The sequence below is a fragment of the Centrocercus urophasianus genome, unplaced genomic scaffold (genome assembly GCF_019232065.1).
Source record: "Centrocercus urophasianus isolate 14NV4802_14NV808 unplaced genomic scaffold, USGS_Curo_1.0 seq_12, whole genome shotgun sequence".
Taxonomy (NCBI): Eukaryota; Metazoa; Chordata; class Aves; order Galliformes; family Phasianidae; genus Centrocercus; species Centrocercus urophasianus.
The window spans coordinates 29,706,517-29,722,029 of NW_024884364.1; the positions used below are offsets into that span (position 1 = coordinate 29,706,517).

The 15,513-nt window shown below is 48.0% G+C and overlaps 1 protein-coding gene across 4 annotated transcripts in view; it reads right to left on the reverse strand.

The window, feature by feature from the left end:
- Positions 1-15,513, reverse strand: part of RUNX1 (RUNX family transcription factor 1) — a 153,422-nt gene that overhangs the window by 55,728 nt on the left and 82,181 nt on the right. For 3 of the 4 annotated variants that reach the window (XM_042809561.1, XM_042809559.1, XM_042809558.1), the window contains exons 3-4: positions 13,429-13,682; positions 9,566-9,722 (exon numbers count right to left, since the gene is read on the reverse strand). In XM_042809561.1, coding sequence (XP_042665495.1) covers positions 9,566-9,722; positions 13,429-13,682 — 411 coding nt within the window. Of the gene's footprint in view, positions 1-9,565; positions 9,723-13,428; positions 13,854-15,513 lie in introns of those variants that run through there. The other variant, XM_042809560.1, reaches the window with a different exon arrangement.

A 15,513-nucleotide genomic window follows, 5' to 3' on the forward strand; every position in this document is an offset into this window, starting at 1 on the left:
GCACTGACAATCTCAGCAGGTGCCATAACATCCACGTTTACCTTAAAACCATTATCTGGGTGATAAGGACAGTCCCTGACACTCTTGTGCAGACTGCCCCTGACAGTCCCCAGAAGAGTGATTCTCCATTGCACAAATGGGTTTGTTCACCCTCTCAAAACCCACAAGAGGGGATTCAGCTCACTAAAATGGTTTCATTTTTTCCTCTCTTTTTTTTTTTTTGGCCAGTTGTTTACATCTTAATTTGATGAGTTTGTGTGCAGCTAGTTTCACTTCTGCAACGATGATGGGTTTCACTTCTCAGTTTCATATGCTGTCATCGTGATATTGGCACTGCCTCCTGCAGCCTTGCAGGGGCCTCCATGCTAATCCCATCCTCAACAGCCTGTCAAAGTGTGCAAAAGTGCAGCCACCACTACCACTGCTGCTGCACTGTGAGCCTGCAAGGTGGCCCTGCTCTGCTCAGGGATTGATGTTCATGGTGTTGAAGACAAGTTATCAGTCTCAATTTTGATCCCTTCAAGTTCCTTCCCTTGAGTTACTACTTCTATTACCTGCATGCTATTTTTTCACCACACAATTCCCGGGAGTGTGGTTCAGCAGATAACCACAAAAAGCACAACTTCAACTGTTTAGAGATAAAGTTATGGTGACTCAGTAGCAGGAGGTACCAGGTGTAGATACCAAATGGTCATGGTCGTTTATCAGGAAAGGAACCACAGAAGATATGCTCCTATCTGGAGGGCATCTCTGAGACATCAGCAAACTATCGGAAGAGAGGAAACATACAGGCATGTGATTTGGGACCTAGGTTGTAGGAAGGAAGTCTCTGAAGGCAGGGTGTCTTCACTGTCTTACACTGGTCAGCCCAGTAGCATCTTCAACATTAGTCACTTTTATATAGCAACATCAGCAATCCACAAACACAAAACCACCAGGAATTCCCCTACATTGTGACGTTGTCTAATTTCTGAAAAGTGACTATTTCAAATTATGGCAGGAATCTGGCTGGCGTAAACATCAGGTTTATCCTATGTATGTTCCAGCTTTCAGGCTCCGAGACCGAGGTAGTGTGCGCATGTGTGTGTGTGTGAGTGTGGGCACCAGAACAGCAACCACGTCTGTCAATAAGACAAAAAATATTTTTCCATCCTGTTCTGAAAGATGACCTGAGTGACCTATTTTAACCGAATCTTGAGGGTGGGATGCCTTCTTAGACTGAAAGCCTGCAGATCAAGTTTGCAAAATGGATTAAAGCATTAAAGGATTGGTTCGAGGGGGAAGTAGAGAGAAGACCTTTTAATGGAAAAGCCAAGCAGCCTCTAACTATAAGTGGAGTTGCTGCAGTAACCACTATAAAATTCTTATGAACTTGGGTGGAGACAATAATTACACCACAGGAAGAATGAGATGCTATGGGGTGCTTGGCCTCTGCAGCAGAGCTGTAGCTCAGAGAGATTACAGCCCAAGTTTTAAAATATAGTGCTTCTTGCTACAGTTTTAAGACTTGAAATGTATACACACAATTTACACAAATACACAATTACCTGTGCTGCTAATGTTTGAACACAGATTTTGAGAGGGTGGAGTTAAAGTGTCAATAAGAATTAATAAGAGCTTTTTTTTTTTTTTTTCTAGGATGACTCTAACATAAATTTCTAACACCCCATTTGAACTAGCCACAACAAAAACTGAACTTCTGCTTTTAAGCTGTGGCTTACCACATATCAAGGAGTTTTCTTTTTTTCACTGTGGTATCGTTTTAGTTTTAAACATGGTGCTTCCCTATGCTTGGAGCCTAAGGTATGTGTACATAAACATACATTCAGAAATGATAGCCTTCAGAAGCACATCCAGCTCAAGTGGAACAAAACCACCATCGTTCAGCAGAGTGCTGTGTCACTGCTCACCAGATCAGGGAAAAATAGTGATGGGAGCTCAAAATGGAAAAGACAGTTCAAAATGAGACGTCTTAAATGCTAAGCTACCAACCACCTTCTCACTGAAAATGCCTTGGGATCCTTAAGCCTAATAATAGTCCTTAACTTAGCTATAATTTCAAGCTATTAATAAGCTTTCTGAGGCAGAAATTATCACCTACACTTTACAGGGGATGAGACAGACATGAAAAGGTGAAGGCCCAGATTCACAAGAAGATTTAGCTGCCTGAAGTGGGATTCCAGTTTGATTTAAATGCTTCAGCCCCAAATCACACCCATCGGCATCCTTGTCCAGGCACCTTCTGGCTGAGACAGCTTCCTCTGCTGCACGGCCCTGCTGTTCCGCGGCCACAAGCTCAGCCCTGGGGAAGAACAGCTCAGCACAGCCAGTTGTGAGACCAATGGTGTAATGGCTGTTGTGGTTTGTGGCAGATCCCATTCTGAGGCACCTTCACCTTACGGTGCATGGTCCCATGAGCCTAGAGAAAGCCCTTGAGATCTAGGGTCTGTGGGAGCTCCCCTGCCTTTTTCCAGCAGCTGGCCTGGCCTCCACCCTGGACAGATATTGCCATACCTCAGTGCTTCAGTATGCTGCTGGGGCTGGGGCTGAGCACACTCCTTGCCCTGCACAACAAGAAGGACGATGGTGAGGCTGCAGGCACGGTGAGCAGTGAAGGCGTGGGTTCACAAGGAAGAGCAACGTGCTGCTCTGAATGCGGCAGGTGAGGAACCCTTTGCGATCATCACTGCCACTTCAGCAAAGGCGACTTGGGCCTGCAGCAGCCTAAAGCAGGAAAGCCAACCTGACAGGTCACCTCTCCAGCAGCAGCCTGAGCGTGGGAGTGTGAGTGGGGACTGTTTACTCTGCGCTCATTTTCTTAGAGGAAGGACTCCTCCGTGCTGTCATTACGCTAATGCAATGCGCATTGATTTAAGAGCTCAGCAGAAGTCTGGGGTCACTTGATGGATATCCGTGCAGTCAGCGATGGGGAGATAACGCTGCCATTATGAAACTGGGACCTGCCAAGCTCTAGCAGGGACAACTTCCAAGAGCAGAACAGCCTCTCAGACCTCAGATATGGGCACAGCTTTGTCAGAACTGCGGTGCATAAAGTCTGGCCTGTGGAAACTCTGCGGCCTTGCCAAAGCATTTCCTTCAGTTCCTCCCTAAACTTCAGGGAACTGATGTTGTGCGTATGCTGCGCTCCAAGCACCACCCTGCTAAAGAGCTCTAATGGCATCAAGCCTTCAAGACATTGCTTCTCTCCTTGCCTCACCTTTCGGCTCTCTCTTCCAGCAAAGCCTGCATGGCATGGGTGTGCAGTTCCCTGTAGGAGGGCAATGGAGGGAATCAAAAATCCATCCAAGCACCACACCACAGGCCAAACCTGGCTCTGGCTGTACAAGCATGAGACCCAGCTTGTTTGCTGCCTGCAGGCACCACCACGGTACACACAGAAGCACCTAAGGGTTTGCGGAGCTGGATTTGGCCTGGCCTCCCCAGCATCAGTGAGGGACTCTTGTTGAATGCCTCAAAGGGGACAGGGAGCAACAGGGGATGGGGAATATGGGGTGGAGATGGATGCAGGATGTAAATGAAGGGAATGAAACTTTGAAGGCTGAGAAAGCCGTGTTGAAATAGTATGATGGGGGAACTGGGTGAATCAGGCTGGGAGCAAAAGAGTAGAGAGTCAGCCAGTATCAAGATAAAAGAAAAAATAGGGTGGTTTTTTTTTTTTTTTTTTGCTGTTGCTAAAGGATTTTTGGAAGGGAACAGAGACTGATTCAAACTGCTGAGGGTTTATGCACATGACTATGCTGGAAAAGGAAGGCTTTGCTGACAGCAATTGTAAGCCACTGATTTGCAGCATCCTCACTTTTGCTAAGGCTGAGTGAGCTGACAAGAAGTGCTTGCCCCAGGACAGTCATCTGAAGTTCACTAGCCAGCCCTAAAGCCAAGACCCTAATTAATATCAGAATGACTTCATTCTGAGTACAAAACAGCAGTTGTTACTTGAGTTGTAATATACGTGCATACGTACCTATCTACCTACACAGGAAAATAAATGTTATTTGACCAGAAGAGCCGCTGAAGGGGGGCACGCTAAAATACAAAGCGAAAAAATTTATCAGAAAGAAAGAAAAAAGTAAAAAGAAAGAGCTCAAGGGCAAGCAGATCACTTGAAACTATGTAACCTCTTCATCTAGAGAGGTCCTTTGTCTTCCTGACGCAGTATCCTGGTCAGCCTCACTCCTTTTATCACTGCAGAAAACAAGAAAATGCTCGGAGGATAGCGTCTGCCTCATCCCTACCCTGAGTTTTAAAAAATATACAAGCACAGCTCTGCACAACCAAAAAATAGATTTATTGTTATTGGAATGAGGGCAGTGGTTCAGCACTTGGCATGGTCACTGTTTACAGCAGTAATGCTCCCGGAGACAGGAAGTTCTCAAAATCACTCTGCCATTATTTTTCTCCTGTTGACGCTTTCTGATTGAGAGCTCTTTCACCCAGACCAAATTTTAAGTAACCCAGCAGAGTGTTTGTGAGCTGGCAAAGATAGCCCCAGTCATGCTCAGCCTCGCAGACCACATGATGTTTTCGATGCAGACACCCTCGCTGAGCTGTATCATATACTTTCTTACACAATCAGCAATTCAGAGAAAAACGGCTGCACGTACCAAGCGTGCACCCACAACGACTGGGGCTGGATGCTGGCAATAAGCAAGCCTGCTCCCCCACCTCCTTCAGCCAGCCTCTGTCCAGGGCTTGTGCTGGGAACAGCCGTGCTTCAAGGGCTGGCTTTGCTCAGCAGTCTCACTGTGACCTGTGCTGACTGACCTCAAAGACGCACTGACTCGTGGGCATTAGGGTCAGGAGTTTTCTCGCTGAATGCTGGCAAGGCTACGTCATTCACACACACAGAGCTCTCGATGAAATGAGTGACACAGCCAAGCCCCCATATGTCACTCAAGAACAAATGCCTACTTCCAGTCCCTGTCTTCTAGAGGGTCAGACAGGATGGTGGAGGAGAGCCCTGTGATACGCGTCGACATCTAACCAAAGCGCGGTGAGAATTTCTGTGCCAAGCATCTGTCGGTGGCACATCCACTACTGTTGCCACACTCATCGGCCCAAGGTATTGATAACCAGTTGTTTTTCAGCTCCATCAACTGACCCCTTTTCAGCTCTGATTGCTGCTGTGCTTCTTCTATTTTTGTCCTGCCTGGCAAGTATGGCGAGTCGTTAGTCCAGTATCTGATACCACATCCCCTGAAGCATTCCAATGGTTTGGACCCGGACCCGGGTGGCTGGTTAATGCTGATTTTACGATCCTGCTGAATAGCATCCTTCTCTGTTTTGCACATACTTTTGTAATTTTGAATATGCTTAAGTAAAAATAAAACAAATTTTAACTAAGTGCCTACATAACACAACCACAAGCTGAAGCTACACAGAAGGAGCAAAATTCTGACTTCAGAAGAGCAATAAAAATAATTGGACTCAGGATACAGGCCAGTAATTCTTGTCTTTTGACTATTTCTGAGATTCCAGCTCAAACTGATTTTTCTTCCCCAAAATTATATCCAGAAGGAAGACTTCTGGAGACAGAAACTTACAACTGTGCTTGGTAATATGCCTCCCGTGCTCTCCTACCAGCTGCTTCTGTGAAAACGGGGTACTTTTTCAACTCCAAAGAAAACGATTGTGAAATTTATTCAGACGAGCCTAATCTCAATAGTGGGCAGAAAATACATACGCAGGCTCAATGTACAGTCCTTTCCAAAATTCAGTTTTTAAAAGGACCCTGCTGGAAAGCTCGCTATATCATGAAGCTCCAGCTACAGACTCCAGCTTTAAATTGACATCTGCAGCAAGCCAAGACAACTCCTCATTAGCTCCTATTATGATAACCTATTAATAATCATTTTCATCTGGAAAAAATATTTGTTGTTGTTGTTTTTTTACTGTTACGTTTTACAAAGAAGATAGTTAATGGGATTAATGATTCCATGAGGAAAATATGTAATGCTTACTGAGCCATGAGGCTTGCCCTCTCCAAAATAACTATTTATTTTTAATTTTATCCAATGAACTTCCATGGTGTCAGGCTTTTTGCATTGGATTTATTTCATCACCGTAACACAAACTTGCTCCTTATACATTGAGAAAACAGGGCACTAGCAGCAGTTTGAGGTTCAAAATGTTTATGAATGGAGGGAGAAAAAGTTTTTTTAAACAGGTAAGCAGGCACAAGGGGCTGAGATTGGCTGAAGTTTTAAACTACATTTTTCTTTCAGAAATTACTTACTTGAGTTTACAAGCCAGACAGGCAGGTTTTCCCAGTAGCATTCTCAAACCAGGGTGAGGAATAGCAATTCTGGACCCCAGCCAATTCCAATGTAAATCTGTTTTGTTCGGGAAAGCCAGCCAAATTGCTTTCATACAACATCTCGCTGTTTCGGGAGACTTGTGATATTCTCAGCTCCCATCCTCGGCGTCAGAAATGAGAGTGTTTTTTTAATCCTGAACTGCAGGTACAGCCTGAACAGCACAGGGCCAGCGCTCCCCGTTCAGTATGGAACCAGTGCTGAAATGCCACGCGGTTCTTGGAGGCGCAGCTGATGCCTGGGCTTTCACAGATGCACAGGATCAGACCTCTGGATGGAGTGAGTTGGATGCTCCCACGGAGCCGCTTGTTTACTGCGATGGGACAATGGTCCTCTGCAGGAGTGTGTGAAGCAACTGCTGGCTGCCTTGCCAGACCTCACTGAAAGCCCACAGAAGAAAAACTGAACTATTTGTCAGGAATGTCAAGAGCAACAATTTTCTCCTATTTTAAAAGAGAGAGGGAAGTGGCTTGCTGACAGTTCTGTGAGGCTTTAATGGGGATCTTTACACCTGAGCAAGAGCTCATGTGCAGTGAAATAGAGACATGGACCAGGACTGTCACTCGGCAAAGTCGTTCCTTGTTCTCCAGCAGTGATTTTAAATCACCCAGGTACACAAATAATGCCCACTATAACTGCAACCAATGTGAACTTTCAATGGCTATTCATATAATATTCCTGGCATCTCATTATCACTGGTGGCAACCGAACTTATTCAAACTCAAATATTACACAGCAAACAAAGTTTCAGTTAATTTTCCTCTACCGAAGTATCAAAGGCAGCAATGCCCTTTGAAGCAGCCACCTTATGCTTCAGGCTTTATACAAATTCAACAGAACAGCACCTCAGAAATCATGTACCAAATGCAAACAATCCACACCTTTGGAAAACAATCCCCTGTTGGAGGAGTAAACACAAGCATACATTAGTCACTGGCTCTAAAGATGGGCAGCCAATGGGGCTCATGAGATTTAACCTCCAGGACTGGCTAGCAGCACGCAGCGCTCCCAAATCACTCTATAGCTGAAATGATCCCGAGCACCTGGGTGTCACATAGAGCACAGCATCCACGTCCACATGCACGCACATCCGTGAGTGACGGCTTCCAGCCACCGGTATCCAGCAGGCAAGGGGCTCAGAGAGGCTCTCTGCTAAGCTTGCTGAATGAATAGCCACTGTTCTCCCTCTGCCGCTGAATTTTGACCTTGAAAATCCCACAGTTCACTGTTATGATTTCTAGCTTCACTACCGTGGCCAGGAACTGAACTACAGGTTTGTTTTTATTAGCTTCTCAGCCACTTTGCCAGCTATTCATTTGAATCTTCTAAACAGTCATCTCTGAATCATAATGCAAATTCCATTTACTGAAAAGGTGGAACCTTTAATATAACAAATGAACATGTTTAATGACTGATACTTTTAGACATTACAGCATCTCTCATGTTTTCAGTAAATGGATATAATTTTCTCTGCATTACCCTATTATTATTCTTTGCTAGCATTACGAAGCTATGTTCTCAGCTGCGGGTGTTTTCCACCAAGTACATTTTGAAGACAGCCCAAACAACACAATTTAAAAGACATCTCCCTTTGTGCCTTCAGCTAAAAATGCTGCAGGATGCAGACGGATTGAAAGGGGATTTTACACTTAAAATGTACCTGCTGCTTGCATCCGTATTTCAAGAGGGCCAAGCTCTTCTAAAATTGCAGGCTGTACTTACACTAGAACTCCACAAATGCATTTGAATTCAAAGGCAAATAGGAGCTGTTGTGTATAATCAGAATGACCTCCTCAGCCTAAAGCTTGACCCATCATCTGCCACTGCAAGTAAGAGATTTTGAGAGAGCAAAAGTGGGTCACCTTTGAACTCTCCTGAAGCGTGCCCATAGCTCAGTGCGTTCGTGTAAGAGCTGCACGTGCCACCACGCATTAGAAGATGGCCCGGGTGCTTAAGGAATGCCCACATGAGTGGGGAAAATGGTGAGGAGGGGTATGTGAACCCCAGACTATTCAATCTCCTTGTCAGGGACAATGGCTCACAAAATGCTCCAAAAGATGGAATTAAGAAACCTACGCAAGTGCTGTAGATACTATCGTTTTGATTTGTGAATGCTACAGCACTGGATTGTCCTTAGGTAACAATGTTGTCTTTAGAACACTGTGATGTTATGTTCCGATTTTACTTGAAGATATGAACTAGACAAAAGGAAAATACATACGCAAATAGCAGATGAAGTCACATGGAGGATGCGATGGTTTTTTGGTCTTGACCTTAAACCTGAGAGGCTGATTGTTTCTCTGCACTTTCTCTAACCAACATTTCACTGGCTCCAGTGGGTTTTCTCTAACCACCCCGACCATGCCAAGGTGCTTGGCTCATGGGAACAAGAGCAATAATGCAGGAGCAGTGCTTCAAATAAACTCGTAACAGAAACGTAAACGTGATCCATGGCTTTCAAGATTATGGGTTTGAGCTAAAAAGTGACGTTAAGAAGCATCCTTCTGTTGCTGTGACGGGCTTTTGGACCAAGCTTTGGATACCTACTTGTGCACACGGGAGCTTCCCACAACAGTTATATATAAATACAGTCTAAGTCAGCTTTGACTTGTTACTTACACTGTTAAGACCCTTCTATTTGTACCAGTAATTCTTAGTTATTGCAGAGAGCCAATATTAAGCTTAACTGTTTAGTTCTGCCCTGTCCTAACCCACCCTTATGCACCCTGCAGTAATACGTTAAATAATGACTACTGTGTACAGTTCCACAGCTACTCCAGAGAAAGAAAGGTCAGAGAAGTGCTTGTCAGGTCGCAATAAAGCTTGAAAAAAAATCAAAATCATGTGGGAACTGTTTGTAAATGTAGGCTGACTCACCCTGTTGCAGAGATCAGCTTTTGAGAATTGTCGTTTTAAACTGAAAATGTGTTACTTAAACTTAAGCATGGGCAATATTGTACTGTTCTAAATCAGTGGGAAGAATCCTGGAGTCACAGTAAGCCTCACTGACCACAATTTTTTTTTTTTCTTAAAATGAAATCTTACTGTATAAAAGTTGAATTACTGAAGAATAAACCGTGAAAAACACACAGCTGATTCTGCACCTTTTAAACTGTCCTCAGATGTCCCTACTGCAGAAAGCTCAACAAATAGCACTCAAATTCTCTCCACGTAACCAGAGCCGGACACGGCAGGTAAAGATGACCGAACGGCGGCTGCAAACAGATACATACCTCTTCCACTTCTACCCACAAATCTGAGGTCGTTGAACCTTGCCACTTGGTTTTTCATGGCAGCCGTCGCATTTCTGAGTTCTGCAGAGTAGTTCTCATCGTTTCCAGCCATCACCGTGACCAGCGTCCCATCGGGTACGTCTCCTAAGGCCACCACCTACCAAATCAAAGCACAGAAACCTCAGCTTTCTCACGGGAAGTCTGTTTTGGGGAATAGAACATCAACAAGTGATGTGCTAAAATAGGAAAAAACAGCAGCAACAAAAATGAATGCAGACTAGAAGTTGTTTGGGGGAAAACCATGCAGACTTACAGCTACATTGACACGCACCCAAAATACAAAGCATAACGTGACCTCAGCACAAAATAAAGCTTTCTAAAATATACTTTTGTAATTGGCAACGTATAAATTCAAGTAACAGGAACCAATCCTGATCTGATTTACCTCAGTAGCCTTACTTTCAAGCTACAGCGAAGTCAGGACGAGCATCTAAATGTAAAATTTGAAAGAAAACAAACCCAAGCCAATTGCCTTGTGAACGCAGAGGGTCAGGCTGCCCACAGGTGCATCAGTTCCCTCTCTGTTCATCCCACTGATATGAATATATAAATTCAGAATAAATCCACAGAGAATCAGGCTTCAACCAAGGCCTTACTGACGGCAACTTACTGAACAACACCTTTTTCCCTTTGGAAGCGTGAAAGCAAATCACTGACTTAAGACCTCACCTGCGATCTGATGGGTGGAAGCTGCAATCGACACGAATTAAACCTGCAATAGCTCAGAAGCTTTCACCTCATCCTGAATGTTTGCAATGTAGCACCCCAGTGCCAGTATCTGCTGAACTAATATTCAGGAACACAGCATCCACATTTCTTATGTTGGGAGATGTATGCATTTCGAACGCTAAGCTTTCTGACTCATGTCTACAATGTTCACATCTTTTAAACTAATAAAAGTTGAATTTTACTTTATCTTATCTTCCTCAGCAAGACTGAATTCTTACAGCAGTTTTCCCCTGTGACAATTGAATGCATGTTTGGTGTGTCTCTTGATTGACTCTGGCAAAAGTAACAGCTCAAAATAGGTCCTCTTTTGCACTGTTTTACAAACCCGCTGCTCTAGCTGTTTCCCTAAATTAAATCTACAGGAGTGACCTCAGGACTACTACCAAAAAAAAAAAAAAAAAAAAAAGGGGAAAAAAAGTCTAGTTCATTTTTATTTCCTCTTTTACATACTCTAGGAGGAAGTAGTCCTGCAGCAGGTTCTCTGAGTTGCTGCTTGATATTTTTCCTTCCTCTTAGCGTGTTCTAGCTTATGTCCATGCAGTTTTAATGGGCTCCAGCTAGTCACAGCCCGGGCTGACCACTGTTAGTTTCTGTTCGCACTGCTCTTTCCAAACAAGATCAGCTGCTCCTTTACTCAGTCCATCTGTGATGCTGACCTTCCAGTAGCAACCATTTCCTCCAGCATGACAGGGAGAGGTATTTTAGAGCTTTTCCTGATGCAGGGGGCTGCTTTTCTCACTTCAGTGCTTTCCGTTCTGTCACCTATCACCCTTATTTTCACTTCCACATACCAAGTTAAAATCACTGTGTCAAAATTCCCGCTTTATGTCTGTATTTCAGCTTCCTCTTTCCCACTCCTCATGCTTTTGTTTTTTCTTCTCCTCCGCGTGCCACGAGCTGTCTCTGTGGCCTATTCTGTTCTCTGCTCTGCACTCAGCACTGTGCCTTTCATAAAGCCCCGATCTTGGCGCCCAACGGCCCCCTTCAAAACGTTTAACAAACTTTTCTCTTTCCACAGCACTGTGCAATGAGGAGGTCTGGCTTAAGCCAGCAGCAGCTGTGAAGTCGAAGCACGCATTTCTTATGAAGTGATCAGAAAACCTGAATACATGCACGTAGAGAAAGGACAGAAGGAAGGGAAAAGGGAAATGTGGGCATCACCCTCGGCTTCCTGCAATGCAGATGGTGCCGGCTTGTGCAAGGAAATACCTGCCAGCATTTTTAGGGAGAAAAACCTTCCCGAACCCAGCGTCCATCGGCTCTTACAGCACAACTATTGAGAAGCATCGTTTTTAAATCACACTGCAGGCAGCCTCAGCGACAAGAAATGCGAAGAAAACGTTAGAAACAAGCGTAAAAAAGAAAGGCACAGCGCAGAAAAGAAATCAGAGGTAAAAAGGCACAAACAATAGAAGCAGAAATACAAACATTGACATTACAAAAAAAAAAAAAAAAAAAAGACTGAACAGATAAGTCGGGACTTGCTGGCTGCTGTTATCTGTGCTCCTAAAAGACATGTGCTTCTAGAGAAGGGAGCAGCACTGCTGCAGCACCGCCGACTATCACAATGCTCATTGCTGGTGCAGCAACCAAACCAAATCAGCCTTTTTAATGAAGACTGAGGTGATTTCCAAGCAGCGTTTGGACAAGGAATATGTATGGCACCCTGTGAGAGCTGTTACGTATTTTTCTTTAAGTTTCTCAGAATTCTTACTTACTTTAGGAAAAAAAAAAAAACCGTGCATGGAAATGGTCGTTGCGTTTGGGTATAATATCCCGATCCTACAGATCAAATGTAAGGAAACATGAGGAGAAACCTCTCTGCCTCTTTTATGTCGGTGCAATGATTGTTAGCAATGGGGGATAATGAAACCCAGCGATTTTTGTGTCAGATGAGAACATCAGACACAGAGGAACAAACTGTGTTTTCTATTTTCTGTTAGACTCAGATAACCTTAAGAATCGCGACTTTAACAAAGCCATCTGCCCGGCGGGCAGGTGTCTTTACCGCATCAGCAAACGCCCTCCCGGTTTTGGTGGTTTTCACTTTTTTCTCTCCTTCATTTTCCTTTCTTTGCGTATTCCGAGGGTAAACCACGCCACGAGCACTTTCGGCTCTTCAGAGGAGCTTTACCCGCGGCTGAGCGGCTCCGGCGGGGCTCCGCACAGCTCTGCCTTCCAGGAGAGCTCCCAGCGATGAGCGGACTTTGGGAAATGCTCCCGAAGCCCCGGAAGCCGCGCCGGTTGCCTGCTTCCAAAAGCCGCCCGAGGGACCGGGCTGGAGCAGTGGGGGTCCGGCGCTGAGCGCCCCACGGAGCTCTGCCGATTCCCTATCCTAACTCTGAGCTTCGGGGCGCTCCGCCTCGAGGGGATCGTAAGGAGCAGACCGAAAACAGCTCAGCTTGCGACAGGCCGAAGTCAAAAAGCAGAAAACGAGCAAAGCGAGGGGGGAGAGTTTTGCCTACAGCCGGGTAACGGGAAGTGGGGACGGGGCCGGGAGGGGAGGGCAGCGCTGAGCTCCGCGCCCGTCCCGTGGATTCCGGCCCGGTGGCAGGGGGAACGGGAGGAGAGCCGGGATGGGAGCCCCGCGTTTGCGTGGGCTCCGAGAGGGGTTTCAGAGGGGAAAAGAAAAAAAAAAGAGAGAGAACAAAAGAAGAAAGAAGGAAAGAAAAGAAAGAAGAAAAGAAAGAAGGAAAGAAAAGAAGGAAAGAGAAGAAGAGAAAGAACAGAAAGAAAAGAAAGAAGGAAAAAATAAAGAAAAAAAGGATTTTTTTTTCCATTTCTTTTTAGTATTAATTTTTTTTTTTTTTTTTTTTTTTTTTTGGAGGGCCAGCCCGTCGCTGGCACCCCAGATCGGTGCTTCGGGTGCTCCTCGGGTTCCGTCCTTTATTTTTCCCCCCTCCTCCCGCAGAGGCTCTGTGCTGGCTGCCGCGGCTGGGGCAGAGCTCCCCGGGTCGGCCGTGTTCCCCACCGCGGGGTCGCCTCTTGCCCGCCCTCCCCATCCCAGCTCTTTTCCCTTCCCTTCTCCCCGTCCCGTCCCCTGCCCTTCCCGCCCGCCCCCGGTGCGGCCGTACCTTGAAGGCGATGGGCAGCGTCTTGTTGCAGCGCCAGTGGGTGGGCAGCACGGAGCAGAGGAAGTTGGGGCTGTCGGTGCGCACCAGCTCCCCGGGGTGGTCCGCCAGGACCTCCACCATACTGCGGTCGGCGGCGCGCAGCTTCCCCGCCAGCGCTCCGCTGTGCTCGGCGCCGGGCAGCGGCAGCGGCTCGCTCATCTTCCCCGGGCTCAGCGCGGTGGAGGGCGGCGTGAAGCGGCGGCTGGTGCTGGTATCTACGGGGATACGCATCACAACAAGCCTGTTGAGTGAGGGACCTCCGAGGGCTTGGGGCAAAACAGCGAAGCGAAAGGAACTCTTCGGCGAGCCGCTCTCTGGGGAGCGACATACACGGGCGAGGGGCGGGGAGCCGGGGGCAACTCGTTTGGATGCCGGTGCCCGCTGGTTGTTTGTAGCCGGACGCGGGGGCGGCTCCGCGGGGCCGAACGGGGCGCGCCGCGCTCCGAGGGGCGCTCAGGGTTCCGCCGGGCACAGCTGCGCGCACGGCCCCGGACGCGCGCACACACGCGCACCGCGCGTCATAAAGTATTGACGGCGCGATCCGCCAGAGCTTTAAACACGGCAGGCATCCATCAGTGCTCTACGGCCTGGCTGGTATATTTTTTTTAGGTCTTTTTTTTAGTTTTTTTTTTTTTTTTTTTTTTTTTTTTTTTTTTTTTGTTTTATTTTTTTTTTTTTTTTTTTTTTTTAAGCAGCCTCGAAAATCAGCTTCGGTCGTTTAGTTCGCGTCGCTCTACGAGGGCTCATGGCCTCGCCATAATTCCCGCAAAAAATCATATAATAATAATAAAAAGAAACGCTCAGTGCATGGCTTGAGATGTCTCTCTTTGGATTTGTCTTTGGGACAGCGCTCTGCGTAAAGCCGCGGCCGATGGCTGAGGCCACCCCCGACTGCCGGTGCGGCTGCGGGCGCTCTGCGGTCGGTGTGCGCCACAGCGCTCCCTCTCTCTCAACTCACGTTCCCCTCAGCACTCAAACCCACACTGCAACAACTTCGTCACTCGTTGCCAACTTGGTTTTGTTTTTTGGTTTTGTTTTGCTTTGATTTTTTTTTCCCCTTCGGTATCTGAGGCGGTCTTCCTTTCGCTCGGCCGCAGGAGAGGCTGCTTAACACGATGTCAACCGCAGCAGGTGGAGCCCCGCCTCGGGCAGCATGGCTCTTCCCTCCGCCGCCTGCAGCACTGGGGTCGGGGGGAGAACAGCGAGCAGAACCCGCGCAGAGCCACGCAGAGCCGCGCAGGCACCCCGCAGCCAGCCGGCAGCGCTCAGCTCCGTTTCCAACAGCCCCGCGTCGAGTCGCTGCGAGTTTCCCTTCCGCCAAACGGGTGACGGGGGGGAGGGGGGCAGGACGCCGCGCAGACAGCGAAAAGCGGGGATGACCAAACGCAAAGTTCCCAGCCGGGCTCGGCGCTCACAGCCTCCAGCCCGGACGGCCGCGCGGAGAAGAAGACATTTCCACGGCGCGCAGCCCTCGGGTCTTCACGGGAGAACCGCCTTCCTGCCCGCCCGCCCGCCGGCCGCACACCGCGCAGGGCCCCGCCGCGCTCCGCTCGGCGCTCCGCTCGGCGCCCGCCGCCGCTGGGATGAATGGAGGCGGCCGGCAGCGCGTCGGCTGCGGCGGGCGGAGTGCGGAGGAATGTCATCCCCCCGGCTGCTTTGCATACGGGGAGGGCGCCGGCCAATCACAGCCCTTTCCGGGAGCAGCCAGGGCGCGGCCGCGGGCCAGGGGCTCCTGGAATTGGCGCGCCCGCCGCCGCCGCCGCCGCTACTGTGCGGGCAGCGGTTCCGCGTGCGGCTGCGGTTGCCGCGCGGGATGCGGTTCGTCCGCCGAGGGCTGAGCCTCGAGCGCCGGCCCGGCTGCCCCGGGGCGGTCCCGCATCGCGGGCTGGAGGTCCCCAGGGGAGCCGCCGCGGCCGGGCTCCCCGCACGCGGCGGGTAGCAGCGGAGCCGGCGGCGGTGTGCCGGGTGGAGGCGTGGCTGCCCGTGCGGGCTGGGTTTGGGCTCTGTCCTTTTTTTTTTTTTTTTTTTTTCCAATGTTGGTGCTGG